Genomic DNA, 16,424 nt, shown 5'->3' on the forward strand with positions numbered 1-16,424 from the left:
TTAATCAAAAATATCTTTAGCAGTAGTTGGTAACAAAAGGACAATATGTTTAGTTTTGAAAACTAAGAAAACAGGGAAATGTTGACGTAGAATTGGTCACAAAAAAATGCTATACATTGGGGCTTATAGAGCAACGTAAGCAAGCACATTAATAACTTTAACTAAAGTTCCTCTACTTCTTTAAAAATGCCTCTTCACAAAACTTTTTAAAAATCGGTGCTCGGGTGTTTTGGTTGTTTCCTCTCTAAAGCAGCTGCTACAGGGCAGAATCAAACCTGGCTTGCAGCCACCAGTGCAAGCCAGTCAAGCAGAAAGCAAACCAGCATGCTTAGTGGGGGAACACTCCTCAACTTGGCAACCGCACGTCACAACATTTAAAAAGGCACTGGCGTTGACAGAATTAAAACATTTTGTGAAGAAAAGAAAAAAGTAGCTTTTACCTTCACACTGATTCCTGGGAAGAATCTTCCATCTTGTTTTGATAACCGTTTCCAGAATCTGAAGAGCATAGTACTGTAACATGCAAGGAGGGAGAAGCATTAGGATGAAGCTATTATGAGAACACTCATCAAGCTTTGCATCATTTTTAATACTAACCAAAAACAGTATGAAGTGGACCGGCCTGTATTAACTTGCATTCTAAATTGAATTGGACTGAACCACATCTTTCATGCAGATTTTGTAGTATGCAGAACATTCACTTGTAGTTTTTTTTTTTTTATCTCTACAAGCAGCATTAAGTTGGAACACTGCAGAAGTCGTGCTGTTTCTCCCAGCATCACACCAGACAGCAAAAGACAGCAGGAAAATACAACAATCCATTAACCAGCTTTGGCTCTGATTGCTCCGAGAGTGAGTCTAATGGTGTAGAAGAGATAACAAGGTGTATGTTGGATGTTACCGAGGCTACAGACACTATGTAGGGTTGGGCATCGACAATTGTTTTTTTGGCGTAATCTGGTCAAGCTGCTGCCAAAGGTCAATAAGATATGTACAAGCACATTATTTGTAGCTTAGTTTGAAATATGAATAACTTGCTTCTAAAGATCATTACCACAAAAAACAAAATACACAAACCAGACCTCCTGGATTGTAGCTTATTTTCTCAGCGGTACCTGAAGCAACACGCGCCCACCAATTTCTTGCATTTCTTTTTAAACACAAGACTGTTTTTGGTCTGAACACCCACAATGAATGCAGCATCTCCAACATCTCCAGTCAGAACTAACTAACCACTATAAAACAGGGGTAATATTATAATAAAAAATATCTATCTAAATGAAATCACAAAATACCTTGTTGTTTATGACTTTTTATTCACAATTTGGTTTCTTTTATGACTCAGATAGCATGCCAAGAATCTGAATGAGCACTTAAGAACAAGAATCGATGAGCAGAATTCAAACCAAAAACAATCTCATCGATACCCAACCCTAAACCATGCGAGTCAATTTTCCCAACCCTAAAATATAGATTATGGTTCAAGTCTAATGCAAGCCTAAATCAGATCCCTTTAACTGGTGTGTCCTAAGGAACAGCAAGACCAACCACAGGTTATGCCCTGTATTAATTTCTGCTTAATAGTGAAGCATGAAGAAAAAAAACAAAAAAACATTTTATTTACAAGTTAGTTTTTGATCTAGCGTTACTTCAACTGACTGTTTCAACTGTAGGGATCATCATTTCAAGAGTACAATGATTCCAAAAAAATAATAAATGACATGTAGTATAGGATGTTATTAAAGCAGGATTAACAATGTTCTACAGAAAATGGATGCTTAAAGGTGAAATCTCCTCTCAGGCACACTGACTGAACACCTTTGACAGGCGTCACTTGAGAGTGCTGCACACATATCGTTTCACCTTTAACTGCCACACTTTGCACAAACCACCACAAGAGGTAAGAGAAGAGACAAATTATCAGCAGTGAGCTGCCAAATGCTTTGCAACTTTTTAGCTGGCAAAAGCACATTATTAAAGGGTCTTGGCTGGAGAACTGAGGGGAACAGAGGGGAGAAGAGGAAGAGGATGCACTGTAAAGGAGAAAAGGGTGGGGCGGGAACAGAGCCATGATCCCTACAGGTGAAATTAAGCCATCAACAGATCGTCTCTCTACAATGGAGCTTACTGACTGCAGCCTGCACCCTCCCTCTGTCCAATGAAACAGATGCAATAGAAACGGATGAACAGAATTCAGTCAAAGGGAATTTAAAAAGGGTAGACCTTGTGGAGGCCTGCCGTCAAAGCCTAGCTGTGTCATGATGCACAGGATGACACACCCCTTTTCCTCTTCCTATTACAAGCCATAAACATAATGGAACATTGTGATTAATATCAAATAGTCACAGCTTGAATTCATTACATTTTTTTTTCAAATATTATGACTACTGTAGTTACTAAAAAAAAGCCAAATGTTCAAAGTGCTTTGAAATTACGCACTTTTTAAACTAATGAAACAAGATAAATGCAGAATTCAAGAGGTGTTTACCTTTTGTTTCCACTTTTCCTCTAATGCCCCTATTTCTTGGCAAATTACAAATTTAAAACTAGAAACAGTACTGTTGATACATCAACTTAGACATTAGTAATGAACGTCAGTGTTAAAAGCACTCTTACAGGCAAGCAAAAATGAAAAAAGGCAAATGTCACGCATGTACTTTGAGGAAGTCGTGAATGCATTGCACTTTATTTCATACTCAGTACACATTAATTTTTCATTATGGATATTAGATTTAAGGAGTAGGCTTGATTTTTTTTAAACAGTCAATTTTTTTGTTATTACAATTGAGAATCCCTGAATGTGTCTGAAAATCGCTGGGCTCACTATTCACAGGCAGTTTGCTTTATGAGCTGTATTCGTGCACAGGAGGGGCACAATGTACACTGTAGACATATTGTAAAGAACAACAACCCAAATGTGAGAACGTCAAACAACAGATGAAAGGGGCGAGGGATGTTAATGACTTAACATTATTCAGTATAGTGGTTGCTCATTTCAGCCATAGCTGATCAGAGCCTGAGCTGTGGGGTGTTGTTGACCTTGATGATGTGCTGAAAGCGTGAGTTACCTCAAACTAAACGATATTGCCCGTAGCTCTTTATCTTAGGAGACGCATTTTTCATCTCTTTCTACATTTGCCTGATGCACCAGATCTTAAACAACAAGTAACAACCTGCACATACAACAGACCCCTGGCCATGCAGATATACCCATATATCTAAGTAGTAACGGGATTGGGGCAGCCGATTCCATTTTTCTACTCTACGTTGACGTTAAGCTACAGCCCTTTTCAAAGATACAAAAATGGTTAGGGCTTGCCCTACATTTTTGTCTCAGATTTATGGGCGATAAAGCATGAGAGTCATACAGACGTATACAGTATGTTTGTACGTATGCATGTAACGTTGATTTTGATGAATATCAAGAGAGGAAGAAAATGCTTCAACTTTGCATTCGTAGAGGGTGCAGTTAAATAGAGGCCAGCATTACTGCCGACTCCATAATAACAGACCAAACTGGTACCAAAATAAATATAGCCAATAGGATTGGTATGGTTTAGGAAGATGGGTAAAATAGCAGGGGGCTTATTCCCATTCAGACACACAGGGCACAATTGTAAAAGGCTTATTTCATATTGTATTATATTACCACCAGGACAGTTGACGGGCAAAGTCAATTGTTCATCTGGTAGGTTCAGATCCAACAGAATTCCTTTTATGAGAAGGACAGAGGTCCTGCATAGCTCAAGAGCTGGGGCACGGTGCCAATAGTATTCCACTTCTGCTGGGGCCATGTGCACCCACAATATTCAGTCAAAGTGCATGAAGCCACTTCCAATAAAAAGATCCACCAAATAGCGTATTTTATATAATTTAAAGAATGCTGTCAGACACCAGTTGTAGCCTAGTGTAATGTTTTTTACTGTGTTTTTCATTTTACAAATTTGTAATAGCATACACTTCCTCAAAGCACAAGTAAGTGTCTTTTCACCAATGTTTTTATGGACTGAAGCTAGCTTACTTTGGTGTTCATGTTCTGGGAGAACTCGAGGATGGTGTCCACTCTCGTCCAGGCATCTGGGTGCTCTTTTAAGTGTGTCAACACTTCTTGTGCCATTCTTTGCTGTAATACAAATATGGATGACACTTTAGATGCAACACAAGATGCAATGAAGAGACCTGCAAAAGCATTTACGGGCACTTTCACAAGCCAATATATAGTGTAATTTAATCAAACTCTGGGGCAGTTCGTTTGGGCTGTTGTAAACACAGTAATCGTACTGTGGTGCGGACCAAAACAACTGCTCTAAGTTGCTCGGGTAGTGTTTCATCAATGCTTGTTGAATTTCTGACCAATAAGAAAGACTTCTTCAAGCACATTTGCATAAAGAATTTTTATTTATTTATTATTTGGTCCACTTTAATTTGTGCACTATGAAACAGACTAAATAGAAAACAAACCGAAAGTATCAATTCTACTCTTATTCGGACCAGCCAAGGGGACTGTGGCCTGTGAAAGCGCCCTTAGAAAACAGAAGAGTAGTTTCTAGACTGTAAACAGAACAGGGATGGAATAATTAACATACATTGTGTGTTAGGTCAGGTGTGGGTTAAAGAGAACTTCACACACACACACACACACACACACACACACACACACACACACACACACACACACACACACTTTGTATATGCTTAACAACATACCTGGGGTCCCACCCCATGATATAGACAGTTCACCACATTATCCAGCAGGTTGATATCCAATTTCTGGTTGAAGTCCAGCAGCTGCTGTGCTGCATGGTCTGCTAACATTGTCATAATTGCTGGCATAGAGCTCTGTAACAAGGACAGCAGAGGGAGGGGTCATGAGTGCACAGAACGCATTCAACAGGCAAAGTCATGTGAACTGTGTGTTTAGAAACAATTCCAAACAGCTGACTACTAAACAAATATCCGACTCGACCCACCAGTGAGCTGTCACATTAAGCTCGTGGTGTTACAAGTCTGTCACTGTTGAAAAAGAATGCAAAAGAAAGGAAAGCTTTGTCAGGTCTTCTGTTGGACTGAGTTTAGAAAAAAGCAATTTGACAAAAAAAATAATTGGACACAGTTTGGACTCTGGTCTACCCCACAAATGTCGACTTAAGTACTAAGTATGAACTCAGGCTGCAAATAAAAATGAACTTAATTATCTCACTAGTGGGTGGTAATGATAGACTGTTACTGTAAGAATGAAAACATCAGGTAACCATAATTACCAGAGTGATAAGATGGCTTTTACCAGACTGTCAACACACTATCTTGACAAAAATGTGTTAATATTGATTTGTAAACGTTTGATTACACCATTCTTAAAACCAAAGTCAATTACATGCCCTCGTTGGTTTAAACAAACAACTTAACAATAGATTCAAACTTAGAAATAAGCAGGCAGTTGCTGCTAAGTGCGCATACTCTGTGCTGCTAATCAGGCGCTTCTTTCTACGACCATATTAAGAAGGTTAACAGAGCCACGTGCCGGATATACTGGGCGACGTCACGTTGTTTACATCTGTAAGTGACGGAGTTCACTCCTCCAAACACCGACCGCAAGTAGCAGCCAGTCGTGGTAAAAATATATATATATATATATATATACACACTAATAATGAATGGAGCTTACAACTATGTTGACAGTACTAGCATTACCTATAACAACACTGCAACGTAAACAGCGTGCATGCGGCATTGGCGTACTTCACACTAGACAGTAACATTAACTGGCATTTACGCTGTATTCCCATCTAGCTGTTAGCAGTGTGTCGCACACACAGTTCACATGTGGTCCTTCACTGCTGACTACAACCACTCCCACCAAGGATGCCAGGGACGGAGGGCGCCCATACATTAATGCTACTCTATCATTTAACAACACTGTTTAGGGAAGTTGACGCTTTGTGTTGCGGCTACACTCCAGGAGGACTACCAACGGTTTGTCCCAATAGTTACATTCATACAGACACTTCACATTACAGAGATAAAGTTAACATTGGTTACAGCTAAGTACCTAGCAACATCAACTTGACATCCGCTCACATCACAGACACACGAGTGATGCTGCTGTAGTGGGAGAGGCACCGATTTAATCATACAGCGTTTTATTCATCTGCAGTGTCGCACGAGGCGTTACAAGATGCAGCGTCGGTTAGTTTTGCATTTAGTTATGTTAAGTTGCACTACTTTCTCAGCCAACGTTAGCTAATCCTTGTAAAGCGGTAAATGCTAGCTAGCGGGCAGTCGATGGTTATTTGGTTATCTCACTGATGCTATTGCATTCTGAATTAGCGTATCTTTTCAGAAGCATTATGACAGGCTACGTAAACTACAAGAGAACACAACTTAATACCAACACAATGCATTTTATTCCTTGTAAAGGTAAAGCCAAGAAACGTTAATCACGGCATGGCAGGTTTGCACTTCATCCCAGTTACCTACCTAAAGTCCAAGGCTCTGACTGAAAAGAGTGGCGTTTGCCAAAGAAGCTACAAGATATAGTGAATACTTCAGTATCACTGTTGATTAGAAAATATTTCCTATTTCTGCAGCGTTGACTATCTCCAGCTCCAGCAGTGAGTGATATCTGGCTGGTAAGAACCGCTGATGCGGGTTCCAAAACTACTATCACGGCAAACCCAGCACTATGTTACTCCGATACATTTTACGAAACAAAGTAAACCTTGATTCACTAATTAATTCGTTACTCTAATAATTTTCCAGCGGGGTGGTGTAGAGGTTGTGTGCCTGCGCCTCCTATCCTCTCTCAAGCAACTAACTCGCAACCGGTTGAAACCGGTTCAGACTGGGAGATTCCATCTCGGTTTAGTTTTCAGCCGATGGCGCCGCGTAAAGTTTGGACTGGGGTTACGCCCACTCCGCGCTGTGATTGGCTGCAGCTTTGGCGGAGACTTCCTAGTTGGTGTCCTATTGAATGATTCACCTGTCAGTTTATTTCAATTCGCTCAAGCGCCCACGCGACTGCTCCGCCCGGAGAGAAAAAGAGGGCAGACTCCCATGCAGAATGGATTTATACATGACTTCGTTTATCAGAATAGCGATTAAGTAAGCGACCACTGTTGCTACTTCAAAGGGTCAAGTTATAAATTAGCTTCATTCATGTAAATGCTACATTGCATTACTGCACGTGCGTACAATACGAGGAGTAAAACTAATGCAATTTAATGATTGTATCCACTTAAACGCTGTGTGAAGGCTCTACTACTTTTAAACGCAATATATCCTTAAAGAAAAGTGGTTGTCTCGTGCAGCAACACTGTTGGGCTGAATTAGGTGATAAACCGCAAGTACCATTCACTTGCCTGTTGCTTGTAAGCTGGTAATTTTCCACCAGCCACGAGTGGGAGTGGTTACATGATCATGAACGCACGGGGTTAGAAAAACGACCTGGAGGAGAATTTGTTCGCCGAATTGACAACAGTACCAAAGTGAACGTTGGACTTAGTAAATATAAAGTGTCAGTAGCAGTAGAGACAAGAAATGTAGCCGCGCTTGCTATATTTCTTTAATTGAGAGCCATATACGGCATTCACCGCTGTCAATTGAGGATGCAAACATGACAGCGTTTTTTTCTCCTTTGTGGTCACGTGGTCCAGCGCGCTACTTGATGGAAAAATACTGGATTTGGTGTGTAGTGGAGACAGTACACAACCCTGTAAAGTCATTCAGGAAGGATTTTTCGAAGGGCGTTTGAGTCTTTACCCAGCAACACTGTCTACCACTCATTTCTTTATGTCTCAGCGACCCATAGAAACATGTACACATCCTTTATGTTGTTTTAAAGAAGTCTGGTACTGAAATGCTGTTTGTGCTAAGTCATCTCATTTCAGTTTTTGAAGTGCATGCTTGGTTTATATTTTTGATTTATATCAGGTGATGGAAAGGTGTAATTGCAACAAAACCTGTTATTAGTTGTGTTTCAGAGTTGCACATTGGTCATTATAAGAAGTGCATTATAGTTATTGTGTTATGCCCACAATGCACAATCATATAATGCATTACATGACAATTGGATTTCTGATTGCAATGTAGGAAGGTGCAGAGTTTCGTTATGCCAAAATCAGTAAAAGAAAGTAAAACCTAAAATCGTCGAAGTTCAATATGCACCATATAAGCCATGTCAAATATATAAGTTATGTTATTTCACCTATCGTATCTGTGCACTGTTGGTTTGTCCATATCCTTGGATCAGTCTCACACTCCAGACAGCTGGCCTATATCCGAGCCTTTGTTATTAACAAACAAGATTTCAAAGCCTATTATCTATGTGTTGATTCATGAATGCCATTTGGTTTGCCCTCAATGCTGTCCCATTCTTAGAAGTCTCTACCCTTGGAAGAAAAGAAAACTTGCATCTCTGGACACAAACAGGTCAGCCCACTTTTAAGGAATAGAGTAGTCTGAAGTTCAACCTAAAGACATAGTATGGGAGATAAGACATGTTCATAGAGGTCTATATAACACTCTGTCCTGTGATATTTGCATTAACTGTTGTGGTTTATCATTTACATGCACTGTATGCGCACAGTTGTCCACACGTTTTTCTATTTTAACTGATAACATTTATGCAAATGCTTGCAGGATAGATTGCCATATCTTCCTGATTTGATCTAATTCACTCTATAAACATTTTCTCAATAGTGACCCATTTAGTCTCAAATAACCAAACCGTATATTATAAGTGCAAATAACATAAACATGCAAGTATGTGGACTAGGGCTGCAACTAACGATTATTTTCATTATCAATTATTCTGTCGATTATTCGCTTGGTCTATGAAATGTCACAAAATGGTAAAAAATATCCATCATATTTTCTCAAAGTCCAAGGTTTAATATGATTTAAAAAATCTCCATATTTGAGAGGCTGAAAACAGCATTTTCTGCCATTTTGCATTAAAATTACGTTAACAATTAATTGATTATCAAAATTGTTTCAGGTATAGTCATTAGTTATAAAGGTGTCTCAACTCATACTCATTGAGGAAAAAACATCTGCTATATTTTCAGAGGAGTGTTCACTAATGCCTTTCACTCAAAGTAGGCCATACTTCATAAAGTTCACACCCGTCTGATATAATTATAAAACTAAATGTACTTCCTCCAGAGTCACCGAGAGTCAACTGCCTTCAGGCCCTCGCTGTCAACAGAGCTGAGCTTCTCTCTTGTTGCTGTGCTGGAATTTATTGTTACACACGTGTGAAGTTTGGAGGTAAGCAACCACAGTCAGGCGTAGGCTGGTTAAATCTCGTTCTGTCTGGTAAGGCATGGTCGGTCATTTACATATATTATCATTACACTACACTAGGGGGCTGACCTCCATGTGGCAATCCACTCAAAGAAACGTGTTATTTGTTGTGCTGGCTCATACTGCTGCTGACCTGAACGTTCAGCCTTGAAATATACAATAGTAAAAATGAAATGAAAACGTGTGCACCATGTATCACACAATAAGTGACAACAAAAGTCAACATGTCTGTTGTGTTGGAGGTCTCCTGGACTGTTTCAAACTGTAGAATCATTCCACGTGCTTATACTTGGCGATAGTTGGTGCAGGAAAATATGTTAACATACGAAAATAATACTCTGCCTTTTGATTAGCCTGCTATTTCAGTCAGGACAGTTATAAACAAATAACAGCGCCATCTTCTGCGACTTAAAAGTGTTTTCAAATGACTGCGTTTGACATGCGATCCTGGAGCGCCCTCTGCTGGGGGAATGGTAGACGTGTATTTACTTTAACAGTATCTCACTGAAAGCCAAACTAAAACAAGATTATAAATTACATAAACTCCGATAGGAACCAACCAAAGTGGAATCAGTGTTTTACAGACATGTACTGGTATCACTGTGGCCTCTTCCCCAGATCTGAGAAATGACTCTTAGTGACCTGATCTATTATTAGGAAAACAAATTCACCAGGCAGTTATATTTTTACAAACAGATTACAGACAATTCTTCAAACAAAGTGAGCCTCATTCACCAGTTTTAGGCAGACTTCATACATACACATTATTAAAATGGTACAAACATCTAAAGATCAGACATTATGTTGCTGAATATTGTCCACATGGGAATATGTATTGTTCTCTCCCCCAGTTTATACTTGACAAGCAGGATTCCCTGGCAGAAGAGATATTATATCTTAATTGGACCTTTCTGGTTAAATAAAGGATCAATAAAAAATACAAAACAAAACCATTTGTTATGTGTTGAACTCTGAATCAATAGATCACAGTGAATATAGTATATACAGCATAGTGATTTTTATATAATGACAATTTAATATTTTTCTCATTAATTCTAACATAATTTTGTTACAGGCATGGACTTGATACAACAGTAAACAGATGAACATTACTGTAAGTAGATTAGTAAAATACTACTAATAAAACAGTTATAGTGATTTTTATTCAGAATAATATTCAAACACATGTGGGATTATGAGTGAGATTTATGATAAAAGTATACTCCCAATATAATTGTAACACTACAGCCAATGTTTGCTCTTGCACACAGAATGGTTTAGAAATGTATTATGTGATTTATATATAAATGACTCCATGACTCCATTTTCAATGCTCACAAAATTAGTTATATTTATATTATAAATGTTAAAAACAAATAGAGAAAATAAGGTTCACAAATGTATTTCTGATGCACACTGAAGATTTCTTGTTTTAAATAAATGTAATAGAAATCCACAAATATATGTTTTTAAAGGTATCTGCAATTTTCATCAAAATCCTATTTGGATGTTATTACATTTATATAAAAACCTTTGAACCTGCATCTACAAACTGCTTTGTCATGTGTGAGCTTCACTACGTGTGTGTGTGTGTGTGTGTGTGTGTGTGTGGGGCTTTTCGAGACTCCTGTGCCGCTCATTTCACAAATATATTTTTCTTCAGCAAGATATTATCTGTAGCCAATAAGACGTGTCCTTCCTTTTCAGGAACCACATCAGTCATTTACATATAAATACAAAAGTGTGAATCCCTCTGTGTGTATGCATGCATTAAACATTAAACAGATCTAACTCCATACTTGTCCATCTTGTATTGTTATGAATCATGTCAGGACAGGTGTGACTAAAGACATTAACGATGGCTCTCTAGACCCTGAACACCAAGCAGCTAAATTAAATATTATTTACACCTGTGTTTTCACTGATATCACAATAAAACTTGCCCCATTGATCACTTACATTAAGACAAGTATTGTTTGTACTACAAGTTTTCTGAAATTGTATGTTAAATATGCAATGAGTAATTTTCTTATTAAATATGTGCTAATTTGCATACATTTCTGGAAAAGTGAATGTTCTTTCAGTCCTCACACACCAGCAGGCTTTGCTTGTGTAATTTGTCTTTTACTTTTAGTCCATTGCTCAGTGCAGTAAGTACATCAGTGGATTTATGGTAGACATTAAATAATGACCGACCTCTACCTTGCTTCAGCTAGTTTGAATCCTTCAGTTTGCAGAGCAACAGTGACTGGGCAGTTTACATGCAGCATACAAACCCTTTGGCCTGTTCACAATCCACTTTAAATCAGTCATCATTCAAAATGTACAGCAGGACACGTAACAGGACCGATATTTCTCTTAGAGTTAGAATCTGTGGTCATGTTCAGTATTCTAATCAATCAAACCCAATAGGTTTCTGAGATTGAATCAAAACAAGTGTGTAGTCATACGTTTGGATCTTTCTTATCTGTTATGCTGAATGAATCAGCCATGACAATACATTCATTCAAAACCTCACTTGAGTAAAAGTGTTTTATCAGAAAAATGTGCTCTAAAAGTATGAAAAGTAAAAGTTTTCATTGTGCAGTAAAATGTTCCCTGCCTTACTGATATGTTTTGAATTCCTATTATTGCTGCATTAATGTGTAAAATGTTGCATTTTATTGCTGTAGATGTTCATGGTTGTACTAATTTGAACTCCTTTGGTGACTGTCGGGTCGTTTAATCTACAGCAACGCATCATATTATGTATGATCATCACGTGTTTGTAGCGTCGCTGTCCTATGAGAACCACAAATCTCTAAAAAGTCAACTTTTCAGGAGTTTCTCAGAAAAACAGCCTGTTTTCAGCTTTGTGGTGATGAATTTTCCAGCAGATCCAAGAGTCATTTATTTTTGCTTAAGAAGTAAGAGAATGTTCTCAACCCATTGGGAGGAACACTTACACTTACCTTCAGTCTATCACAAACATTCAAAGTCAAAATAAACACATTTGGAGACAGGGCAGGAAGGGTGTGTGTGTGGCAGTGGGGTGTGGTCAGATGGGAGTGTCTCAGCTGGAGACAAGACAGCTGGACAGAATCAGGTAATCAGTCACACAATAAAAGCATGGGGATGACCTGGTTCTGTTTTCTTGCAGTAGGCTGTGTCAAGGAAAGATGGGGACGACAGCAGCTGCGCCACTATACCAGAGAGAGCCAGGGGAGGTTCTGCACAGAGGAGGCTGCAGCGGTCGTATTATCGAGTATGTTGTTTTTGCCTGGAAAAGCTGTACAAGAGGGAATAAACCGTGTTTGTTCCTCAATCCTGTTTACATTTGATAATTTTTAAGTGGGTGAGAGCAGGTGTGTCTCACAGTAACTAAAGGTGTCATAATTGTAGTGGAATAAAAAGTACAATGATTGCTAATCAGATATAATGAAGTAGAAGTGTTAAATAGCAACACATACCATGAATTTGCACTTAAGTACAGTGTTTGAGTTAAAGTTACCTGCAGCACATGTCCAATCAATTCTTACAAATAATTAAAAAGCCAACGTTCAGTTTTTAAAAGTCTAGCTATATATGCTTTTGTTTAAGTTGACTTTGTTTGTTGATTATCTCCACTAGCAATAGACGTGTGAGATTAACATAAAGAATGTAGTCGAAGGAAATTGGTCAAAATGGAAACGAAAGGAAAACCAAACTGGAGCAGGAAGTCTGTCGTGTAGTGTATGTAGAAGTATCTTGTAAAAAGTGTTCTTTAGATAATGGCTTCAAAGAAAGCAGCAGCTATTGGTGAGCTAAAGCTGCCCGGTGTACCATTTTTAGAAGATGAGTCTTGACTTTGTTGACCTTCTGACTTTTCCTCTCGCATCACGAGGTAAGCAACTAGGGATGGGAATCTAGAACTGCTTCCTAATTGTCCGATGCATTGGAATTGTAAACCTCCAAGGTTATCGATTCCTTTTATCGATGAAATGTTCTTCTGACAGTTGTGCGTTGGCCCACCAGAGTCCAGCAGGTCTAGGTCCACCCACCACAGTCTCTCAGACTCCTGTGGGACTCTGATGATAAAACGGCTGCACTGAAGCTGGAAACAAGCGCAGGCCACACAGAATATTGATCAGGGATCAATAAGGAATCCATAAAATACATTTATGGACATATTCTTGTTAACATGGTTATAATATGACTATTTAAAGCAGTAAATGGCAAAGTTGTATATTTTTTCATTTTTATTATAAGCATAGCATTTAATCACATTTGATGATATTTCACAATTATATTTGTTTTTTGCCCTTTGACCATATATTTAATTGAAAGCGGCCCTCTACATTAGAATGTTCTTGGTCTCCATGTGAGAGTGAATGTCAATATCAAATTCAAATCCAAAGCTCTGATACAACATTGTCTCCTTGCTGTAATACTGGCGTTTGACTCTACATACAGGATAGACATGGACACAAGCTATTTAAACGATGAAACCTTCGGGCTTCACGATCAGGGTTTGCTTTTGAGTAATTGTTGGGACACAAGTGATTTGAAGGTAAGGGTTGACTAATGCAAACGTATACTCACTGTTCACCATCTGAACTGCTTCCAGGTGTCAGTTTTGAACACATTGTTTTTGCTTGACAGATGATAAAAATCTTTCCGAGGCTGGGCACAGAATTAAACGCCACAGCTGAGGATCTTCTCAACATGTCCTTACCTTTTGGATATGTCCTAAGAGTGCAGGTAACCTTATTGCAAACTGTTTTACAAACTTAATTTGGAAGTTTCAATCGCTTTCACTTTGAAATGTCTTCAACTTTCAGTGGTTTAGTAAAACTATGTTTTCCTCCCATACCTCTCAGAAAATAGTGAACAATGGACACACATGTGGCGAGGTGACTTATTCTAATGCTGAGGATGCTGCCGTGGCCAGCATGAAACTGAACGGAACCAAAGATTTACTTGTGGGTCTTTTGCAGCCCAGGGAAGTCAGAGAGAATGAAAGACCCCTCTCTCTCCTACAAGATAGGTTAAGTAGCGTGCGATCACAGAGACTACCCAGCCTGCTGGACTCGCTGCATCCACCTGCTCACATCCAGGTAATGAGGCAATTCAACTTGTGGATGTTTTTTCTTCTTCTGCTGGCTGATTGATTTTAGGTGCCTCGACAAAATGGAAGTAAAACTTCTGGTTTCCATTTGTCAGAGCGTGTGTCTTCAGATTTGTAACTTGCCCGGACATGCCGATCAAAGGCACCAGGTTCTCAGCATCCTCCCTCCATGCACCACCAACGTGAAGGTACTATCCTCTCCATTCAGTCACAACATCAGTGTGTTCTACAGTAGTACAGTTTTCACTTGACCCAAAGCTTCATACACATCTGTGCGTTTTTCAAATTTGTGACAGTTGACCTCTAAGTGATGAGATGTTTTGAAAGTCTAAAGGACCCATATTGTAAAGTGATATTTTCATGTCTTAAGTATATAGTAGCAGTATATAAATATTGTGAAATTATCAATCAAAACAGAGAATGTTCACTACAGCCTATATTCACAAACTGTATTTTAAAACAAGCCGTCAGGACTTATGAGATTGTGATGTCACAACACAGGAACACTGAACAATCAGCAGAAAGGGCCTTAAAGAGACAGGCGCTCAGTTGATCTATACAAGTGTATTCAGACAGACTGCATGAAAAAAATAAGGTGGTTTTTGAACATTAAAGCATGTAAACATGTTCTAGTAGAAACCCAACATACAAGTATGAACCTGAACATGAGCATAATGTCTCCTTTAAGATGCTGTTTGTTGCTGCAGACTCCAACATGTTTTGTAGATGGATAGATACTTTATTCATCCCGAGGGAAGGTGTAACGTTGTTTTGACCCTACAGGTGGAGAAGAAAGGAGTGCTAGTGACACTTCCTAACATCTCTATCGCCTTGTGGCTCAGGGATTTCTTAAATGACCTCTACACTGGCTCCAGACGCCTCAGTGTTTCCTTTGTAAGTGAAGGAGGTGGACCATGCCATGGAATGAGGATAACGTGTGGAAAATGGCACCAAAGTCTGTTGTAAATCCTCTATGTATAACAGGATCACAGATACTGCTACAGTGACTGCACTAGAGCAGCCAGCCTGATCGAAACAAAACAACACGCAGCATGACATTAATAAATACTTGAATCTCTGTCGTCGGAAACGTCAATGCAAAATTGTTACTGGTACTAAAATCACATCTTGGTGGATACAAAAATCATCGCTCTCCACAAATTTCATAGATGAGCCTCAAATCTTATCAAAAGTGTTGCATTTCCCCTTCACATGTTTCTCACACGTTTCTCCATATCAGACTTTGCAACAATCCAACTTTGATTGTTGGTCCATCAACAGGATTCCATGACAGAGCAATTTTATGTTTAGCTTCAAGTGAACAGAATATAACTATCTTGTTATTTGTAATGTTAAGTTTACAGTATGCTGGCAATCATCTGGATATACAGTTTAGTCCGTAATGACAGCTCCTCTTGTTTGGCAGTGGATACGGTTATTGTCTTCTTCTTGGCTATTCCCAAAGGCAATGAAACAAGCTGCCCTCATGTGAACCACATTTGATACATAATTCAGGTGTATTAGGGTTGATGCTATTGAGTAAAACTGGAGTAATTTATAGTCTCATTATTCATACTGATCAGCAAACCTTTTTACTCTTGCTATTAGTTTAATGTAGTAACATCAGGAGAGTTGGCCACCTGCCTAAAGATGGCTGAGGGCCGTTTTTTCTAAAGAGTTAAAGATATATTATGAAAAACTCACTTTCAGCGCTTGTGTTTAGTGCTAATTAGCAATTGTTAGCATGTTTCTTTCTTTTTGTGTATGCTTTTTGTTACTATGTTTACAGACTTTCTCTCCACCTCCCTGCACTTGTATTTTAAGTGTAATACATGTAACAAAAAAAGAGACAAAGCAAACAAAGTTAAAGATGAATTTGACTAATAGCTTTTTATTTTTTTCACATTTTCTACATCTTTAAAGATAACTATTTTTGCCACAGTGAAAATGTAGTGAACAGTTTTATAACGTGACAGCCCTAATCTGAAACTTTACTAATACCCTTGTCCAGCCACATCATAAAGCCCAGGTGAGG

At 38.7% G+C, this 16,424-nt stretch overlaps 2 protein-coding genes across 4 annotated transcripts in view; one reads left to right on the forward strand and one right to left on the reverse strand.

Moving 5' to 3' along the window:
- Positions 1-7,022, reverse strand: part of xpo1b (exportin 1 (CRM1 homolog, yeast) b) — a 23,990-nt gene extending 16,968 nt beyond the window's left edge. The window contains exons 1-5 of one of the 3 annotated variants that reach the window (XM_029449900.1): positions 6,478-7,022; positions 4,971-5,013; positions 4,708-4,839; positions 4,022-4,123; positions 441-513 (exon numbers count right to left, since the gene is read on the reverse strand). In XM_029449900.1, coding sequence (XP_029305760.1) covers positions 441-513; positions 4,022-4,123; positions 4,708-4,833 — 301 coding nt within the window. In that variant the 5' untranslated portion in view covers positions 4,834-4,839; positions 4,971-5,013; positions 6,478-7,022. Of the gene's footprint in view, positions 1-440; positions 514-4,021; positions 4,124-4,707; positions 4,840-4,970; positions 5,014-6,477 lie in introns of those variants that run through there. The other 2 variants (XM_029449899.1, XM_029449901.1) reach the window with 2 other exon arrangements.
- Positions 6,998-16,424, forward strand: part of LOC115020048 (RING finger protein 122) — a 21,226-nt gene continuing 11,799 nt past the window's right edge. The window contains exons 1-8 of the mRNA XM_029449904.1: positions 6,998-7,101; positions 8,377-8,427; positions 9,163-9,267; positions 10,379-10,417; positions 12,443-12,547; positions 13,924-14,022; positions 14,142-14,378; positions 14,485-14,577. The gene's annotated coding sequence lies outside the window, so the exon portion shown is untranslated. The remainder of the gene's footprint in view (positions 7,102-8,376; positions 8,428-9,162; positions 9,268-10,378; positions 10,418-12,442; positions 12,548-13,923; positions 14,023-14,141; positions 14,379-14,484; positions 14,578-16,424) is intronic.

Source organism: Cottoperca gobio, chromosome 15 (assembly GCF_900634415.1).
Source record: "Cottoperca gobio chromosome 15, fCotGob3.1, whole genome shotgun sequence".
Classification (NCBI taxonomy): domain Eukaryota; kingdom Metazoa; phylum Chordata; class Actinopteri; order Perciformes; family Bovichtidae; genus Cottoperca; species Cottoperca gobio.